The following is a 17956-nucleotide window of genomic DNA, read 5'->3' as shown; positions in this document are numbered from 1 at the left end:
CTGAGAAGTCATGGCAAGCAACCGAAGTAAAATGGAAGGTACAGTACTGTAATAACATATCTTGCTAACTTCAGAGATTTCTTCGCTATGCTTACAACACTGGTTTAGGAGTGCGAAAGGCGTGTGACAGTCTTCACAGGCTCACAGCCGCTCTGCTCTCAGTAACCTCAAAGATTTCAGAGGTCGAGTGGCACCAACCCGACTCGATTCAACCAACTTCTGGCTTTGATGATTACTTTTATTACCTCTTATACTGATGTATTAAGGCCATTTAGCCAGAAAAAAAAAAAATCCAAAAACAACCGGCATAGAGGGGTATCATTCCCCCCCCCCCAGCATGGTATGGGTTAAGGTTCTGGAATACACTGTACCATAGCTAATGAAACTATAAACAACTACAATAAATTTCTAATTACTGAAGACATTACAGATCTGAGAATGGCTGTACAGCCTATTTTATCACTGGACATAGTGTTTGATAGTTCTCCAATTTTGAACTTAACTTTCTTTGTTTTTTAATTGTACATCACCACAACTTATAAGTGATAATTAAGATTAGCATGATGACAACACAAGGAAATGAAACTAAAATTTACGTGGCATGCTCCTGATAGTTTTTCCACATTCATCCTTTTTCTTTATTTCTCGATCTCACCTCATCCCATCATTACAAGTAAAAAAGCTCTCAAAGAATGATAATTATTTAAAATATCACCCCTGGATACAACTGGTATGCATACTGCACCCTGTCCTCTACATTCATTCAGATTTTAAACACGATGAAACCATCATCACCGTAAACTCAACCTCTATCCTAAGGATCGAGTGATGTAGGGCCTAGAAACTACTAAAAAAAAGAAGAGAATAAGCAAATATTGTAATCAACAGCATCCCAAGTAAAACTGGGATAAACTCACTTGGTAATTTCTTGAAAGGCATATCCATCCTGCCAGTTCTCCTGGAAGGTGGCACCGACCCGCTGCGTGACGAACTGACCCAGCCGTAACCGATTCTGCATGCACTTTTGTCGGGCTTCTTTCTTCTCTATATTAGATTTTTCAATTTGTAATTTTTTGACTACTTCAATACATTTATTAATTTGTAGCTGCTTCTGTTCAAGCAGTTTACTTTGACTCTGTAGCTGTCGAGACAATTCTTCATTTGTCTGAAAAATAAAAAATAAAATAATCACCACAATTTCTTCCTGACATACATAATAATCCACAGCAGCTTAAGTGTTTTCATACAACACCCCCAAAAAGCATACTGAAAAGTAAGGCATAAGACAACTATTTCAAAACTGTGGAAAAAAAAGTAACAGTGACAAGTCAAACTTTGAGTGAGATACTGATGACAAGAATGCAAATAAAATGTACCATGAGACACCTCCTCTACTGGGCTAATTTATAAAATTATAAATACAGTAGTCCCCCCTTATCCATGGGGGATATGTTCCAAGACCCCCAGTGGGCACCTGAAACCCACAGATAGTACACTTAAAGGAAGCACTTTATGGCTTCTCTTTGGCACATCCGCACTCCCAGCATCACTGCTCTTGTGCTTTCGGGCCATCATGAAGTAAAATAAGGGTTACTTGAACACAAGCGCTGTGATACCACGACTGCTGATCTGATGACCAAGAAGGATACTAAGTGACTAACAGGGAGACTGTGTATAAATTATCTTTGTTCATTCATTCATTTATTCATCATCTAACCCAGCATTGCCCTATGGGGAGCACAGAAGCCCAGGGCTAGGCAAGTTGGTCCTGACATTTAAGATGACAGTAACCAGCCTCACTCATCCCTGGGTAGCATTACGTGAACAATAAACCCCAAACGACCCTTGGCTGTAAACCTGTACTGGCTCAATCCGATTGGAGCGCCACGTGTAAAAAGACGAGCTTACCACTCCTTCAATTATTTCTGGTCATACTCATGGCAAAGTACTACTCGGCAGTCATGAATAGCAAACATCTTTGTTTGATATTGGAAAGAAAAGCTTATGCCTTATGACATCCAGTTTACTGTGGTGGACTGCCGCACTGTCGGGACATATGGCGAGGTGTGGGGGGGTCGCTATGGTACCCATGCAAGTGCCTCACCTGCAAGATGATGACAGTGTTGTTCACAGACATCTTTGTAATTTATGAATTGTTTTCTTTTCATGTTAGTACCACAAATTACCATGTTTTAGAATCTGTTAAAGCAATATTTGTCAATACGGTAATCATCAACAATAAAATATTTTGATAAATTACAAGCAAAGTGCACTCTGTGGCAACAGGTGGCTAGCAGTGCACTGTGTGGCAACTTAGTTGCACCCATACTCTGCCCTAGGTTGCCTTAGGCCAAGTCTGCTGAGTGCACTAACCCTCTGCAACTGATAAAATAACCTGTACAATGTGGATATGCTGTACAAAGGAATGATTCATGTCCCCGGCAGGACGGAGCAGGATGGCAAGAGATTTCATCATGCTACTCAGAACAGCACACTATTTAAACCTTATAAATTGTTTATTTCTGGAATTTTCCACTTAATACTTTTGGACTGTAGCTGACCACAGGTAACTAAAACCAGGGATAGCAGTTCTGCAGATAAGGGTGGACCACTGAACTGATACACAATTAAAGCACTATGAATACCTTTACTCTATCAACTGTGAAGCATTTAAGTCATAACTACTGTATGAATGACCAAAGTCACAGATGATGACTGCTATATCACCATAAATGCTTCACAGTATTGCAGATAAGGGTGGACCACTGAACTGATACACAATTAAAGCACTATGAATACCTTTACTCTATCAACTGTGAAGCATTTAAGTCATAACTACTGTATGAATGACCAAAGTCACAGATGATGACTGCTATATCACCATAAATGCTTCACAGTAAGTACGAGTGGCTAATGAAATGGTACAAGAATGACAAATGCTTCACAAAAGGTATGTCACTAATGCAATGCAACAAGAATGTAAAATGCTTCAAAATAAGTACCAATTGCTTATGAAATGCACTGCTATTGTTGTTGACCAACCTCAGTCTGTTGTGTATGAATACTTAAGTAAACACTTCACAATGAGTAGCTAATGAAATAATCTAATATAATAAATAGCAAATGCAATACTCTATCATAAACATTTCATAAAAAATGATGCTACTTACACATTGTAACTTGTCAATTCTTGAATTTTTGGCTTCCATATCCATAGAAGCCCGGCTCTCCATCTCCTCAACCTGCCGGTAAGTTATGTCACTCTGGGTGGCTCGATGGGTGACGGGCACACCGCGTGGTGGGGGCATCAACCCCACCAGTGAATCACTTAACACGCCGGTATGAACAGTCTGCAAACCAACCGTACAATTCTACAAACAACGTTACGCTTTACACCCAATTTAAAGGAAGCAAAGGATAACTTACGTAATCTTTACTCGTGCTACTCATGTTGCCTCTAGGTTATCCTCAATTTAAAAATATTTGGCATCACCTCTTATTGGATTATGGCACTGAGTTATGAAGCAATAAGGAGAATAATGCCAGAAAGACTGCAACAAGGATTTACGGCCACAATCCAAAGCAACATTACTCTTTAGGGCCAGATTCTTAGTTGGTAACTTGAACATGGCGGCCCAGATTCATAAACAATATTGCCTTCCCATCAGCTACCAGCATGTTTACAATCACATTATTTTGGTTCTGTCAACATAAGTACAGTGGTCTGATAGTGTGGACTTAAACACACACTTCAGCAGTACCATCCAGTGTTGCAAATAGTTGGTTAATGAATCTGGCCCCAGAAAGATAACACTTCTTTGGATAATTGCTTTACTTCACTATACACATTTCACCTTGTGTATAGCCAAGATTTTTGTCCTTTTGCAGCTTATTTCACATACCGCTAGCTCTGTGAGAGTAAAACAATGCTGTAGCAAACCATCATTTCCATAGCACTTCTTCCTGACTAGCATCATAGTCTTGCATTTATTTACCAATACAAATCAGCACTGTACATGAAGAGATACCAGTTTTTAGGCCAAGTTAGAATAAAATGAGTATACACTCCTCCCCCCCCAAAAAAGGCATATTCCCACATTCATCATATAATTCCTGGGCCACAAGGCATCACTGCAATCAAACATCGAAACTACCTACCATATATCAATACACAATCCTCACTATAAGCAGGCTTTTTGGACATCCTTTTTGGCTTCTGAGTATTCAACAAATCAATGAAAAATTATCCGTTAAATTTCCACTGTGACCTATGAAGACGAATTCTGAGCTTCTAATTTACAAGATGAATTATTGTATATGTAAAGGGGGATATTTTAGAACTCAACCTTTACTTTTAACGGTTATCATCCCCACAAACCACACAAACCCAGAATAGGCTTAGGGGCACATCCTAGAAGGCACAGGAGGCCCCCTAGTACTTTTCTCTTTATCAATTTATTTCACATAGTACACATTATTTTGTATGATATTTGCACTGTTCTAATACCAGCAGTTGCACAAACTGCATTAGTAACATAGCTCAGATGATACCAAGAAGTAATCATGTCATGAAGGCTCCACCATACTTACGTGCATCGGCCTTTGTAGCCCAATGACATCTCTCCATGCTGTTCAATCTCTAACAGCCTCCCTATTCAGTCCTTTACCTCTCAGGTCACACTCTACTACTTTGTCCTACATCATTTTCAGCTTCCCTTTTTCAGCCTTACCCTCAACATTCACACCTCTCACTCTCCACACCCAGTTGTCTTCTCCACCCTCTCCACATGCCCAAGCCATCTCACTCTACCCCTTATAACAACACTAATACAGTGACCCTCCACACCCAGTTGTCTTCCTCCACCCTCTCCACATGCCCAAGCCATCTCATTCTACCCCTTATAACAACACTAATACAGTGTATTCATTTGTGATGTGCAAAATTAATCACTATGGAAAAAGAGCTACAAAATCTCCAGTCACCTAGAATCTATCTCTTACTCCTATGAATCAATTACAAGGGCCTCACCATATGGCTAAGGAGCGTCTGTGGGGAGGGACTCTTGGCACCAGAATGTCTGTGAGGGGAATTGGTTTGCTGCTGCTGCTGCTTCAAATAGTCATTAATTTTCTTGGCCTCGGTGGCTCTGCTCATCTTAGCCACCGCTCCCCCTCCCCCTTCATCATTTTGTGAACCTTGCGAACCACTTTTCCGCTTCCTCTTCCGGTCGGTTGGTGTTCTCTGCTGGGCTTTATCTGGACTGGTGCTCTCCTCACGGTCAGAAGATCCTAGAAAATTAATTAAGGTTTTTGAACACTGACTAGACTTAACTACCTAGTTCTGGGTCCCAGCTATCCTGAATGACCAAAACAAATACGACAGAGGGATGGATGGAAATATAACTACTCAACATCTCTGTCATCAGTGGACTTCAATAGGATCTAGAAAACAAAGAAAGAGGAAGTACAAAACTGGGAAAAATACCAACAGCAGGTTAAATGAAATGTAACACAACCATTCACACATTATTCAAGCCTCTGGAATCGTAGATCCACCACAGAGTCCTAACCACCTGCAAATAATATCTGATTATTACAACTGTATTTAACCGGACAAATAGATGGAAGAAAAAACTACTAAAAACCAACATCAAGAACCCTTCCATCTGATCACATATTTTCTCATGCTGCTACAGCTACCTTCAAGATTATTAGTTATTTACTTATTTATTTTTGCTATCTCTAAACAATCTTATTTAAATCAGAAGAGATGTCTACTGATGAAGTGATTATAAACAAATTCCATGAGTCCCTATGTGCTAAAGAACACCTTTAATGAGCAAAAAAAATCAGTCCAGTGATAAGAATACATCGAAAAATATCCAAATCAAAGTGACCCTACCCCTACTCATACAGTAGTCGACTGGTTTTTATCTAATAAAGATCTGCAACCCCTTTCACCTTGGGTGATGATCAGGCGCAATAGAATGGAGGCATAATTAATAACCAGTAAGATTCCTTCCTACCTCTAGGGCTTATCAGATTTCATGTAACCAAGACCTGGTATTTGAGCTGTTGGAGTGGTTTGGTTCTGCATTTCTGTCAGATGAAATTGGCTATAGCTTGATAATGTGAGAATTTTGCTACTGTACATGTATTTGAACTCTAACTATTAACCCCTTCAACAGAATGACATGTTTACATTTGTTCTTGTTGGATGTTCTGGAGAGTGACGCTTCATGTGGTGGCACCGATATAACTGGGCTGCCCAGTTATAAAAACGTCCTTCAGCGCCCTCCTTTCCCCCAAAAGGAGAATGGTGGATGTTGGGGGCTATTACTGCTACTACTACTACTATTATGATACTATTCTTGCTAACACCTAATGATCTGGTCTAGCAACAATGGACCCCCTTGTAGTGACAGAGCTGATGAACGTTGCATCAACCTCTCAAGTTCTAAAATTCTCTTCTGTGCTCTAGAAAATCATCTGGAGAAGGCAAAAATATACAAAAAAAAAGCCATAGCACAAACAGGCCTAACCCCCTCAGCCTTTGTATTTTTTTCTAATACCCAGTACTGCCAGACAGTAAACAGTATATGTTATGGGAGACTTCATGAGCTGGAGGGGTTAGATACAGTATACAGTGGCTTTCATTAACATTCAATACAGTGCTAGAAGTCTATTCTGACTTGTTTTCATTTTTAAAGGCCCCAACATGCTTGCATACGTTGGCCTTGATCACCCAATGGTGGCTCTCCATGCTGCTCAACCTCTAGCCCCTAGACACCAGGCTATTTATACCACAGTCATCCACTCCGTGTGGGCAGTTCTCCCAAAACTGCTTGTCACCTTAATATCTCAGAAAGTATAGCAGTTAGGGAAACAAATTGAAGACCATATTACTCAACAACTCTCCTTCTTGCAAATGAAAACATTCCAAGGTCTGCAGAAGGTCATGTCAATGAGTTAGGACGTGAAGAACAAAAGTAGCTTTCAGCAACTGAATCGGGATGTCTTCTTTCAAGTACATCTGGCCCCAACTTTGGCTTTGCTCTCAACAAGATAACTTTTCCATAACCAGATAACTAGATGCAGTGGCATCCAAGGCATCCCCTATGGCACTATCACTGAGCCCTTGCCTAGTATCTTTGGGCACAGGCTTAGCAGAGGTGGATGAGGCAAGGGGTCTGCATGATGTGGGAACAGAATCAGACAAGGAGGAACCTGAAGACATCATTTTACTCCTGGCAAAGTCATGGGACAGACAGAAGCATGCTTGCATGTATTGGCAGGAGCTTTCCCTACCCTTTGGTGATGAGATCAAACATGAGCCAGTCCAAACAATGGCAGAAATGCGTTTGCGGCACATGCTGTCACCCGGCGGTCTCTGTCCACCTAAATCGCATCTGCAGATCATGTTCCTTGGCGGTTGGGAGCTAGCAGCCTCCCTATTCCATCCCTTAGCCCTGAAGTCATGATCATAGACCTCATCCCAGGTCTTTTTTGGTCTACCTTTCACAACCCTACTCCTAACATTAATACTTCTCACTTTCTGAACCCAACTGTCATTCCCCATCCTCTCCACATGCCCAAACCACTGCAAACTACCCCTCCTCATCATAACACCAAAGAAAAAAACAAAAAAGTGTGAACGTAGCAAAATTTAACTCTGATGCCAATGGACTGAAAAAATTACTTTAGTACAGTACATTATGTGATAAAAATCAGATAGATGAAATACACATGCATGCACACAAGTACACACACATGCATGCACACATGCACACACATGCATGCAACCAAGTGCACACACATGCAAGCAATCAAACACACACACATGCAAGCAATCAAACACACACACATGCAAGCAATCAAACACATACACATGCAAGCAATCAAGCACACACACATGCATCCACGCAAGCATACACATGTGCATGTGCATGCGAGTGCACATACACACACACACACACACACACACACACATATATATATATACAAACACAGTCACAAAATCCAAGTTAGCATTACTGACCAGTGCTGAGGTTGGAGTCTTGTCTTTCCAATATGAAGGGCTGGGACCCACTAGACCCACCAGACCCGGACATGGGCAAGGGGGACTGTACGGAGGTGGGAGTGCTCGGACCGCCCCCAACCAGGTGCGTCTGCAAAAAGTTCTTCAGATAACACACCATACTACACAAAATATACAGTGGACCTTATACTGTGCCTTCCTATATTGTTTACTGTAATGATGCCTAAGTCTGATGGTGTGGGGGATGCAGATAATTTGAATTCTCTTATGAAATGATGACACTGATCAACCATGCAATTAGTGATTGTATGGTATCCATCCATCCATCTCTCCATCATCCAATCCTATGTCACCTCATGAGGAGCGTAGAAGCCCGGGGCTTGGCAAGTCGGTCCTGACATTTAAGATGAGAGTGATCAGCCTCACACATCCCTGAGTGGATTTTGTGAGCAAAAAAGCCCAAACACCCCTTGGATATAAACTTACACAGGCTCAATCCAACTGGAGTACCTTAATTACCCATTAAACCACCAGGTGCCATAATCTGGTTATACAGTTACCAACCATCATAGTAAGTGGTTTCCAGATGTAGAGGAAACCATTTGGCTTGTCACTCAGTGTAGTCACCCATGGGGAGAAGAGGAAAGAAAGAAGGAAAGACAGAAAAAGGAGTGTAAAGGCACCCATAAGCAGAAGGAAGAGGAAAGAATGAAGGAAAGAAAGACAGAAAAGGGAGTGTAATGTCACCCGTAAGCAGAAGGAAGAGGAAAGAATGAAGCAAAGAAATACAGAAAAGGAAGTGTAAAGTCACCCGTATGCAGAAGGAAAAGAGAAGAATGAAGAAAAGAATGACAGAAGAGGAAGAAAGGAAAGAGCAGACACCCAAAGCAGCACTACATTGGAGGAAAAAAAAAAAAAAAGAGGGGGGTAGGGATCCTATAATGCATGACAAAAGAAGTATAAATGGATGATGATGAAAAATGATGCAGGGTAGACACTGGTAACACTCACTGAACCATCTCCACAACACAAGAATACCAATAGGTAACACATGCACCAATGTGTACATATACAATATATCTCCCTACAAAATAAGGAAAGTAACAACCTTATACAGTATACCAGTAGAGTACATTATAATCTTACCATATCACAACCCTGGTCTCTATATGATCATATAACTTAAAGACATTATCTTCTAACCTTTAATAAATTTCCTTATTCCACAACTTTCATTATCTATACCATACTGTATTTCTTATCCTGTTTAACTTGTGCAAACCACACATTATCTATCTATTGCCAGATGCCATAATCTCATAAGGGGTGGCCATTTGACTTTGAGTTATTTGTTTTACGAGGAAGGGCACTAACCCTCCACCAACCCACTTGCTGAAAAGTAGGGAGCACGTATGGTTTGGTTATATGGTTACCACCCAGCATTGTAAATGGTTTCCACCCAGCGTTGTAAATGGTTTCTTGCCTTACAGGAAACCATTTGGCTTGTCACTCAATGTAAAGCCGCCCGTAAAGGAGAGAAAAGCAATAAGAAGTGACAGAAAAGATGGGAAATAGGAAGAGAGGAGGGCAGGCACAGAAAAAGAATGATAAGGTTAAGGAAGAAGTAGCCAGCACTACATCAAGTGAGTGGATGATGGTCATCACCACCTACCACCTACATTAAATCTATCTTAATAATATAGTCATGCCATAATCCATATGTGTGGTGCAACAGCCTTGTGTAATCCTTTTGCAGTCTGTTCTAAATTCTTTGTTCATTACCATCAACATCCAGACTTCCTTTCCCACCCCCAAAAACCACTTCTTTTCCTTAAGCCACCTTCCTCTCCCCCATTTTCCCTCTTCCCTTGCTTTTATATAACTGAAGTTTGGTATTTTTACATCACCATTCACCAACACACCACACCATGTAATCTCCCTCACTCAATACCCATGACTTTCCTCTAAAATAAATTAGCTATCACATACTGCCATTCCCAATACTCTGAACTAATCTGCAAACACCCCATTCATTTTTAGAAAGCAGCTCACGTCATCTACATACATCACGTGTGAAACTCATCTTGCACCACTGATAGCCAGCTTACTTCCAGTGTTTCATTTCCTTATATGCGCCTTGTTTTTTTCATTATTCATGCCTTGCTTACTGGGAAACCACCAAAAGGGTATGGCCATGACAGAATTACCTCCTGGCATAATCTGTCACTTAAATTTATCCCTCACTCCTCTTTCTTATAAACTTGAGAAGCTAGATACAACCATGCTTATTCCTTACACAAGAAACTTCTCGCCAAAATACAACTGACTGCAGGTGGCAAGAATACTGGTAAACAAGAAACTCTCTTCTTTTCTCAACTTTTACATTTTCACTGAAAGCTTTGTTCACTGCATCACTACCAAACCAACTCAAGGTTCTAGCTCTGCTCATTTCCTTATTATTTCACCCTAGCTTATTGCTTCTATCCAAGCAGACATACAGTTAGATACAACCATGCTTATTCCTTACACAGGAAACTTCTCGCCAAAATACAACTGACTGCAGGTGGCAAGAATACTGGTAGACAAGAAACTCTCTTCTTTTCTCAACTTTTACATTTTCACTGAAAGCTTTGTTCACTGCATCACTACCAAACCAACTCAAGGTTCTAGCTCTGCTCATTTCCTTATTATTTCACCCTAGCTTATTGCTTCTATCCAAGCAGACATACAGTACATTTTTGTCTGCCACAAGGAACTTTAAATACAAGGTTCTAGCTCTGCTCATTTCCTAATTATTTCACCTTAGCTTATTGCTTCTCTCCAAGCAGATATACTGTACATTTTTGTCTGCAACAAGAAACCTTAAATTTGAATATCTTGAGTCGTTAAATTACTTCCACACCAATACTACCATGCACCTTAACCTGCTACCTACAGACAATAGGCTACTGCATTATTCAATTTAGGGGGCTCTTCAATCCAGGTGGGGTTGACATGGCTTTCCTTTACTTAAATAAAATCTTCTGGTGGCAGGAAAAAAAAAAAAAAAATGTACATTGCCAGATTGAGGAGTTAAAAACAATCGAGCGATTCAGATATGTACAGTACAATAAACAAGGTCAAGTTTGTGCAGATTTTTGTTGCAAAACTTAGCAGATGAGTGATACTACAGACTACAAATGGTGTGCAGTCAGCAGAATCTAACAGAGACCAAGATCTAATGGCATGAGTGAGAGTGGAAATGAGTTATCTGAAGGGAGCAGGTGGGGTTATATGGACAGACAAACAGATAAATGAAGTTACAGAGCACTGTGGTGCTGATATGTATGTTGGGACTGTTTGGTCAGAAGGAAATTAAGAATCAGACTTGCCATAAGAGATGGGGACAGCAGGGCAACTTATTTGATGCCACCCTTCCATGATCAAAGAAACCTTTCTGGCTACAGAAACACTGATATCCATTACTGCTAAATTCTGCTCATAAAGATTCACAGTCTTGTCAAACAAGACATACAGTGTGGCATATCCATAAATGCAGAGTAACTTATCTTAAAAATCATTCCAATGTGTTTCCTATGGCCTACAAGCCTGGGTATTATAGCTAGTAGTAACATACCTGTAAGTCTGGAAAAACAGAGTTATAAATTATTAATAAATAATCATAGATCAAGATTAAAATAAGGGCCTAAAAAAATCAAACAACTGTTCCATACCCTGCCTCCAATCCGTGCTTCAAGAAGCTCGTGTTTACGAGGATCCAGGACATTGAAATGATCCATCTTAAAGCCTGTCACCGCTCCTGTTGAAAAGAAATAAAATAAAATAGTGCTACATCCTTACTGATAACTACATGGTCAGTAAAATCAGAGCCAAAGTATGACACAAATGGTAACACATGGCTGACAAACCACACCCAATTCTAATTGTGCTGTCTTTTAGCTACAGCTAGATAGGACATGACTATTATCCTTAAAAGTATTTTCATTACTTGTATACCAGTATCAACTATTTTTTGTGGTACAAAACAATGTAAAAATTCCAGTATTAAAGAAATGAACATGTGAAAAAATAAAAATAAACAGAAACTCCCCAAATATTTATTTCAAATACCATAATTAAAACTACCATTAATCACTGAGAATGAATAAATGATATCAATATGTGCTTAACAGTACACAGGATACAGGATGAACTCCAAAAGGACATCAGTAATTTTCATTAAGCATTATATAAGTCAAGTTTTAATACATAACTATGAATATTATAGCCAAATAATAATGTAGAGCTTCAGAGATATAAAACTCCTCAAAACTCCAAACATTCTTATACTCAGACCACTATCTACCAAATCATCACTCATAAGGGCAGCCCAGCAACAGTAAATTTGTTAATATAGCACTGACACACTTATTACAAGCAGCCTACAAGTCAAACTGCTTGTCTTCTTCCACTACCTGATGACTAATACCCAATGAGAAGGTAAGTTATGATGAAATATAGCATAATGGAGTTATTACATGGGAGGTAGCAACACAATTGTGATATAAGATGGTGCCTACCCAACTCACCACCCTTATCTCCATAATTAACAAAGATCAGCAGCCATATTCCTCACATCAAAACACTAATCACTCTTCCATAACCACACTGAGGTTATCCCAGGCGTTATAACCCTGCTTTGAGCCACACAGCAGCGAAATTCCAGACATCCATCTTATTTTCCCTCAAATTACAAGGGACGAAGTTGGAGGGAATATCACTTCCTTTCACTCGATAACCTAACCTGGGGGAATATCCAGCCAAAATTATGCCTACCATACGACGTGACAGAGGCCATAGGTGAGGAATCGGGGCAAAAGTACGGCGAGGTTTCTCAAAATGGGGGTGAGAGAGGTCGGGAGGCAGAGACACACGTCCATGACACCAACACGCAGGGTTACTTGCCCGACCCTGCCTCTCCGCCATAAACCTCCATTTCCACCGCCAAACTTGGGTGGTTCCTTGTTTCACACGCACTTACGACTACCACATGCCTTTTGCCACAGTCCCCATCGAGGGCCAACACACACGATATCACGGGTAACACTTTTAACAAGGGAGATATAGCTCAGGAAAAGCGAATGTTTACGAACTCGCCAACAGCCAGCCATCGATTCGAGACGTTATTGGTAAAATCTCTCACTTACCCAACGACATTTCGGCATAATGCCTACGTATTCCATTACTTCATAGTAGCAGGTCTCGACGGGCACCTATGGTGTGGTTAAAATATGTTCCGCACTCATGTAAAATCGATGAAAATAGCAAAATCTTCAATCCCTCCTTCGTCAACAATGAACGGTATGAAACGCGTTAGCCGGCAAACTAGCGAGATAGAAAACGGGGCCGTCCTCCTCTGCTCCAATATTTTGAACATTCGTGTATTTTGACTTTCATACTCACTATAAAGCCTACTAAAAATAACAGAATTAATACAACTACCTACACACCCAAGAAAACAGCAAAATTTTCAGGCCACAAAAGGAAATATGGCCATGCTCAAGGATGCACACACCTGTGGCCACGAAATCACGGCGCTTATTAAATTATCAGATCTATTTATCATTATGCTGTATAGGCAGAGTTATTATTATATTACGCCATACATACATCTGTATGAAAAATATGTATGATACGCACAGCTCATTCATAAAATGAAATACATTTTTCCAAAAGACGACTAAATTAAGCTTGAAAATATTACCCACTGCAAGAAAAACGGCAAAATTCGAAAAATTAGGATGATATACATTCTTGAAATGTGTCAGTTTATTCCATATACATTAGAAAACAGGTATGGCAGAGAGGGAAGAGTCAACATGGCAGACAGTGAGGAAGACAAGCACCAGGCCCGGTGGGAACTGAGTGGCTGGCGGGGTGAGGTGCTCCTCCCCTGCCCCCGATGTCAACCCACACAAACTAACTTTTCTATCCAAAAAAAAATAACTTTCCCGCTGCTTTCACAGTACTGTGGCAGGTATTGACTAAAAATGGTGAGTGTGAGGAGGGTTAGGATTCAATATGGCGGTGAAGGCGGAGGAGGAGGCAGAGGAGGAGTCGGTGGTAGAGGGAGTGAGGTGCGGGGTGGAGTGGGGAGGGGGGTAGGGGCTGGGAGAGGTGCACGTAGAGAGCGGACACTACAATCCCGCAGCGGCCGGTATACAGAGGTGGTCGCTCAAGCCGGTGGGCGCTTGGCGGCGGGTGCGGCCTCCCTCTCATGCTCCTATGGCCTAACTTCTGTTTTCCCCCACTACCTCCACCACCAACTTCAATTTGAGTTTCATGGATTCTAGTCCAATATGGCGGATCATTTTATCCCAGATCACCTGTGATCACCAAACCCGCCTGAGGGCCATAGGGGAGGACCAACCCTGGTATGAGCAATAAGCGCAATCTGGCAACGAAAGCGCAAGGAAGGAGAGAGACCCTGTGTGAAAATGGCGAGGAGAGCAGGAAGGCACTCACGTACACACACATACACACACACACACACACATACTCGCTACACACCCCAAAAATCTATCCACATCAAAAACGTATCAATACAAATCGATGGATTTCACACCATAAATGATGGGTTTATTTATGAGGAATGCAGGCAAGGTAGGCACCAAGTAGAGGGCTCAGCCAGGCCCAGTGACGAGAACAGCTGATATGGCGTATACGTGGAGAACCATACGTAGCCTAGGCTTGCAACACCTAACCCCTATCCCCCCCAATCCATCTATCCCATATGCTCCACCTAAAACCGCGGTCTCTGCTTCCAATTTCCACCAAATTTAATGTAAAAAATAATCAGCGGATAAATTAAGGGAGAATTTTTGATAGGGTGGAGGTGTGGTGGTGGTGTGGTGATGCAGGTGTGTGTGGGAGCGACCCCATGCATGTCTGCTTGCTGGCTGTGTTGGTGATGCGCGCATGTTTTGTCAGATAGTGCGTTTCGTGAATGCGCCATAGTTTTTCCAGTACGGGGGCCGGATTCACTAACTTACGAACGTTTCACTGTCGCAACTTACACTTTTTTCTGTAATAAAATGGAGAAATAAGGGGTGGTTGTGTGTTTTCTTACTGCTCCTCTGAAAACATAACAGAGAACTTAGCTAAGCTGGTGAATGCGGGTAAGCCGAATAAGCACGTGTAAGGTATGTTCTGCTCTTCTGTGCCTTCCTTCAAACCGCTGCAGGCTACTTAGAGATCTTACAAAACAATTATATATATACGCGCTTCTCTGGCACATAGTACGTGAATTTGACATTTGTTTTCTGGGTCAATGCTCGTGGAATATTTATACGTCCCCAGATGTCTGTTTAGCAAAAGAAAACAGTCAAGATATTACAAGGAAAATTTAACATACTAAAGACATATGATAAAATTAACACTTTTCGTAGTAAACACACTGATAAATAATATAACTTACACAAACCCTTTCAGGACCAAAATTAGGTATGCTGATAAACTGAACACTTAATGTTAAGAATTCTTGTTTAAAAAAAAAAAAAAAAAAACATGGGCACGACAGACATCCTTGGAAATTCATCATTCATGAATATGCACACACACACACACACACACACACACACACACACACAGCAGCAGCTCTTGTTGCTATTGAGAGGTGTGCTTTGGGGAGGGGGAGCGGGTGGGGGAGGTGTTAGGGGGAGAGGGAGGGGCGCGGGGGAGGGGGAGGAGAGAAAACCAGGGGACAAAGAGGGAGGCGGTGAAGCAATAGGTAGGGGAAGGAGGGAAAGAGGGGTGGGGTGGGGGAGGGGGAAGGAGAGTATGTGGTAATGAGTTCGAGGGTGGGGGAAAGCGAGGGGGAAGAGACCGGAAAGAGGGAGTGGGGAGGGGAGGGGAGGGGAGGGAAGGGAAGGGAAGGGGAGGGGAAGGGAGTAGAGAGGGGGAGGGGGGTAGAATACAGGGAGGGGAGAGGGGAAGAAAGGTAAGAAGGGTAAGAAGGATGGGGAGGGGAAAAGAGGGAAGGGGAGAGGGGAAGCGTGGGGAGAAAGACTGAGGGAAAGGGAACTATGGAGGGGTGTGGGGGGAGGGGAGAGAAGCAGAGGGGAGAAAGATAGAGGAGAGAAGGGTTGCGTGGAAGGGAAGGATGGGAAACGAAGGGAGGGAGGGAGGGAGGGGGGAAGGATGGGAAATGAAGGGAGGGAGGGGGGAAGGATGGGAAATGAAGGGAGGGAGGGAGGGAAGGAGGAAGAGGGAAGGGAAAGGGAAGAAGAGAGATGGGAAAATAAAGGGAGGAGAGAGGGACAGGGAAGAGAATGAGAGAGACAGGGGGGGAGGGAGAATGGAGGGCATATAAAGTAGTGGGGGAGGGGGAGAGAGAGAGAGGGAGGGGGGGATGGATGAAAGGGGGGGATGAAAAGGAAGGAGAGACGTAAGAGGTGAGGAGAAGAAATAAGTAGAGGAGGACAGGGAGAGAGGAAAGAGGGAGGAAAGGGAGGGAGGGACGTGACCAGAGGGAGGGTAGGGGGGAAGTGAGAGGTAAGCAGGGAGCGAGGGAGTAAAGAAGGGAAGGGGAGGGAGGAAGCAAGGAGGAGAAGTAGAAAGGAAAGTGACGAAAAGAAGGAAGGGAGGGAGGGTGGGGAAGGGAGGGGATGAGGTGAACGAAGGAAGGGAGAGGGGGAGGGGAAGGGAGGGGAGTAGGCGGGGGCGTGGCCAGTAGACGAGGGAGAGGGGAGGGGAGGGAAGAGGGAGTTGACGACAGGAGAGAGAGAGAGAGAGAGAGAGCAAGGAAGGTGGTTAGCCGTGTATGTGGCAATGGAGGGGAGGAAGGGAGGAAAGATACGGAATCTCTCTCTCTCTCTCTCTCTCTCTCAACAGACCTACGCCATCTTGTATTCTCTTCCTTATTTCATCCTCTCTTCCTCCTCATCGACGTGGAAGGGCTAAAGGGGAGGAAAAGAGAGCACTGGAGGGGAGGGGAGGGGAGGGGAGGAGAGGGGAGGGGAGGGGAGGGGAGGGGAGGGGAGGGGAGGCTAGCTAGGGAGTAAGAGAGGAATGTTCTAAAATTCCCCACCCAGATCTTGTCATGCTTCTAAAAAATATGTAAATAAATAAACAAACGCATAAATAAATAAATAAATAATAACACCATAACAACTGAATTACGTATCCCTGTTTAGGCAGAAATATACAGACCATAAATTCTACGGCCACCATCCACTCACTCAATGTAGGGCTGAATTCGGGCGATTCCACATTAAAAATACACCACAGTAACGTTTTTCACAATTAATATTAAAAAATGGAGTGTTTGTACCCCGATAAATACCGTATATACCCGGTGACACATCCTTTTTCGGAAGAGATGAGGAATTATTTTACGCTGTGACGAAACCATTTTTAAAAGTATAATCTCAATATACCACAGAAAATGGAGTGCCCCTATATTTAAAACCACTATATTGTCAGTTATATATCCCTCTTTAAACAGAAATAACCATACCACTTATTTTGAACAGTAATCAGCAAAATAATACAACGTTGAAACACACAGCGGGGAATCTGAGTTTTGAATGTCTAAGAATCATGCTCCAAACTCGTACTGAGGGATTTTGGTATGTGGCGTGTGTTTGGAGTGTAATGCTGTATGGTAGTGAGACCTCGGCAATAAAGGAAGAGGATATTCGTAGGCTCAAACGTACAGAAATGACAATGAGTATGGATGTGTAGTGAGTCCTTGAATGCGAGGCCTGGGGGGGCTAGGATTGCGACTGAGGAGTAGAGAGGAAGGATGGGACTGGAATGTATTGATGTTGTGATGAGAAGGGAAAATTGAGATGGTCTGGGCATGCTGAGTGGATGAAGGATGATAATTGGGTGCAGAAGGTGAGAAGTGTGAACGTCGGGGGTAAGGTTTCGAGAGGC

General features: G+C 42.3%; 1 protein-coding gene across 6 annotated transcripts in view; it reads right to left on the bottom strand.

Annotated features, from left to right (window-relative positions):
- The window catches only part of Tlk (Tousled-like kinase), a 106128-nt gene that overhangs the window by 28335 nt on the left and 59837 nt on the right, over positions 1–17956 (bottom strand). For 4 of the 6 annotated variants that reach the window (XM_080268817.1, XM_080268819.1, XM_080268820.1 and 1 more), the window contains exons 1-6: positions 13225–13371; positions 11752–11837; positions 8039–8168; positions 5030–5289; positions 3171–3350; positions 918–1165 (exon numbers count right to left, since the gene is read on the bottom strand). In XM_080268817.1, coding sequence (XP_080124943.1) covers positions 918–1165; positions 3171–3350; positions 5030–5289; positions 8039–8168; positions 11752–11837; positions 13225–13234 — 914 coding nt within the window. In that variant the 5' untranslated portion in view covers positions 13235–13371. Of the gene's footprint in view, positions 1–917; positions 1166–3170; positions 3351–5029; positions 5290–8038; positions 8169–11751; positions 11838–13224; positions 13372–17956 lie in introns of those variants that run through there. The other 2 variants (XM_080268823.1, XM_080268818.1) reach the window with 2 other exon arrangements.

Source organism: Coenobita brevimanus, chromosome 29, assembly GCF_032717465.1.
Source record: "Coenobita brevimanus isolate Jiangsu-jjx chromosome 29, ASM3271746v2, whole genome shotgun sequence".
NCBI lineage: Eukaryota > Metazoa > Arthropoda > Malacostraca > Decapoda > Coenobitidae > Coenobita > Coenobita brevimanus.
This window is presented reverse-complemented; position numbering and strand designations above follow the sequence as displayed.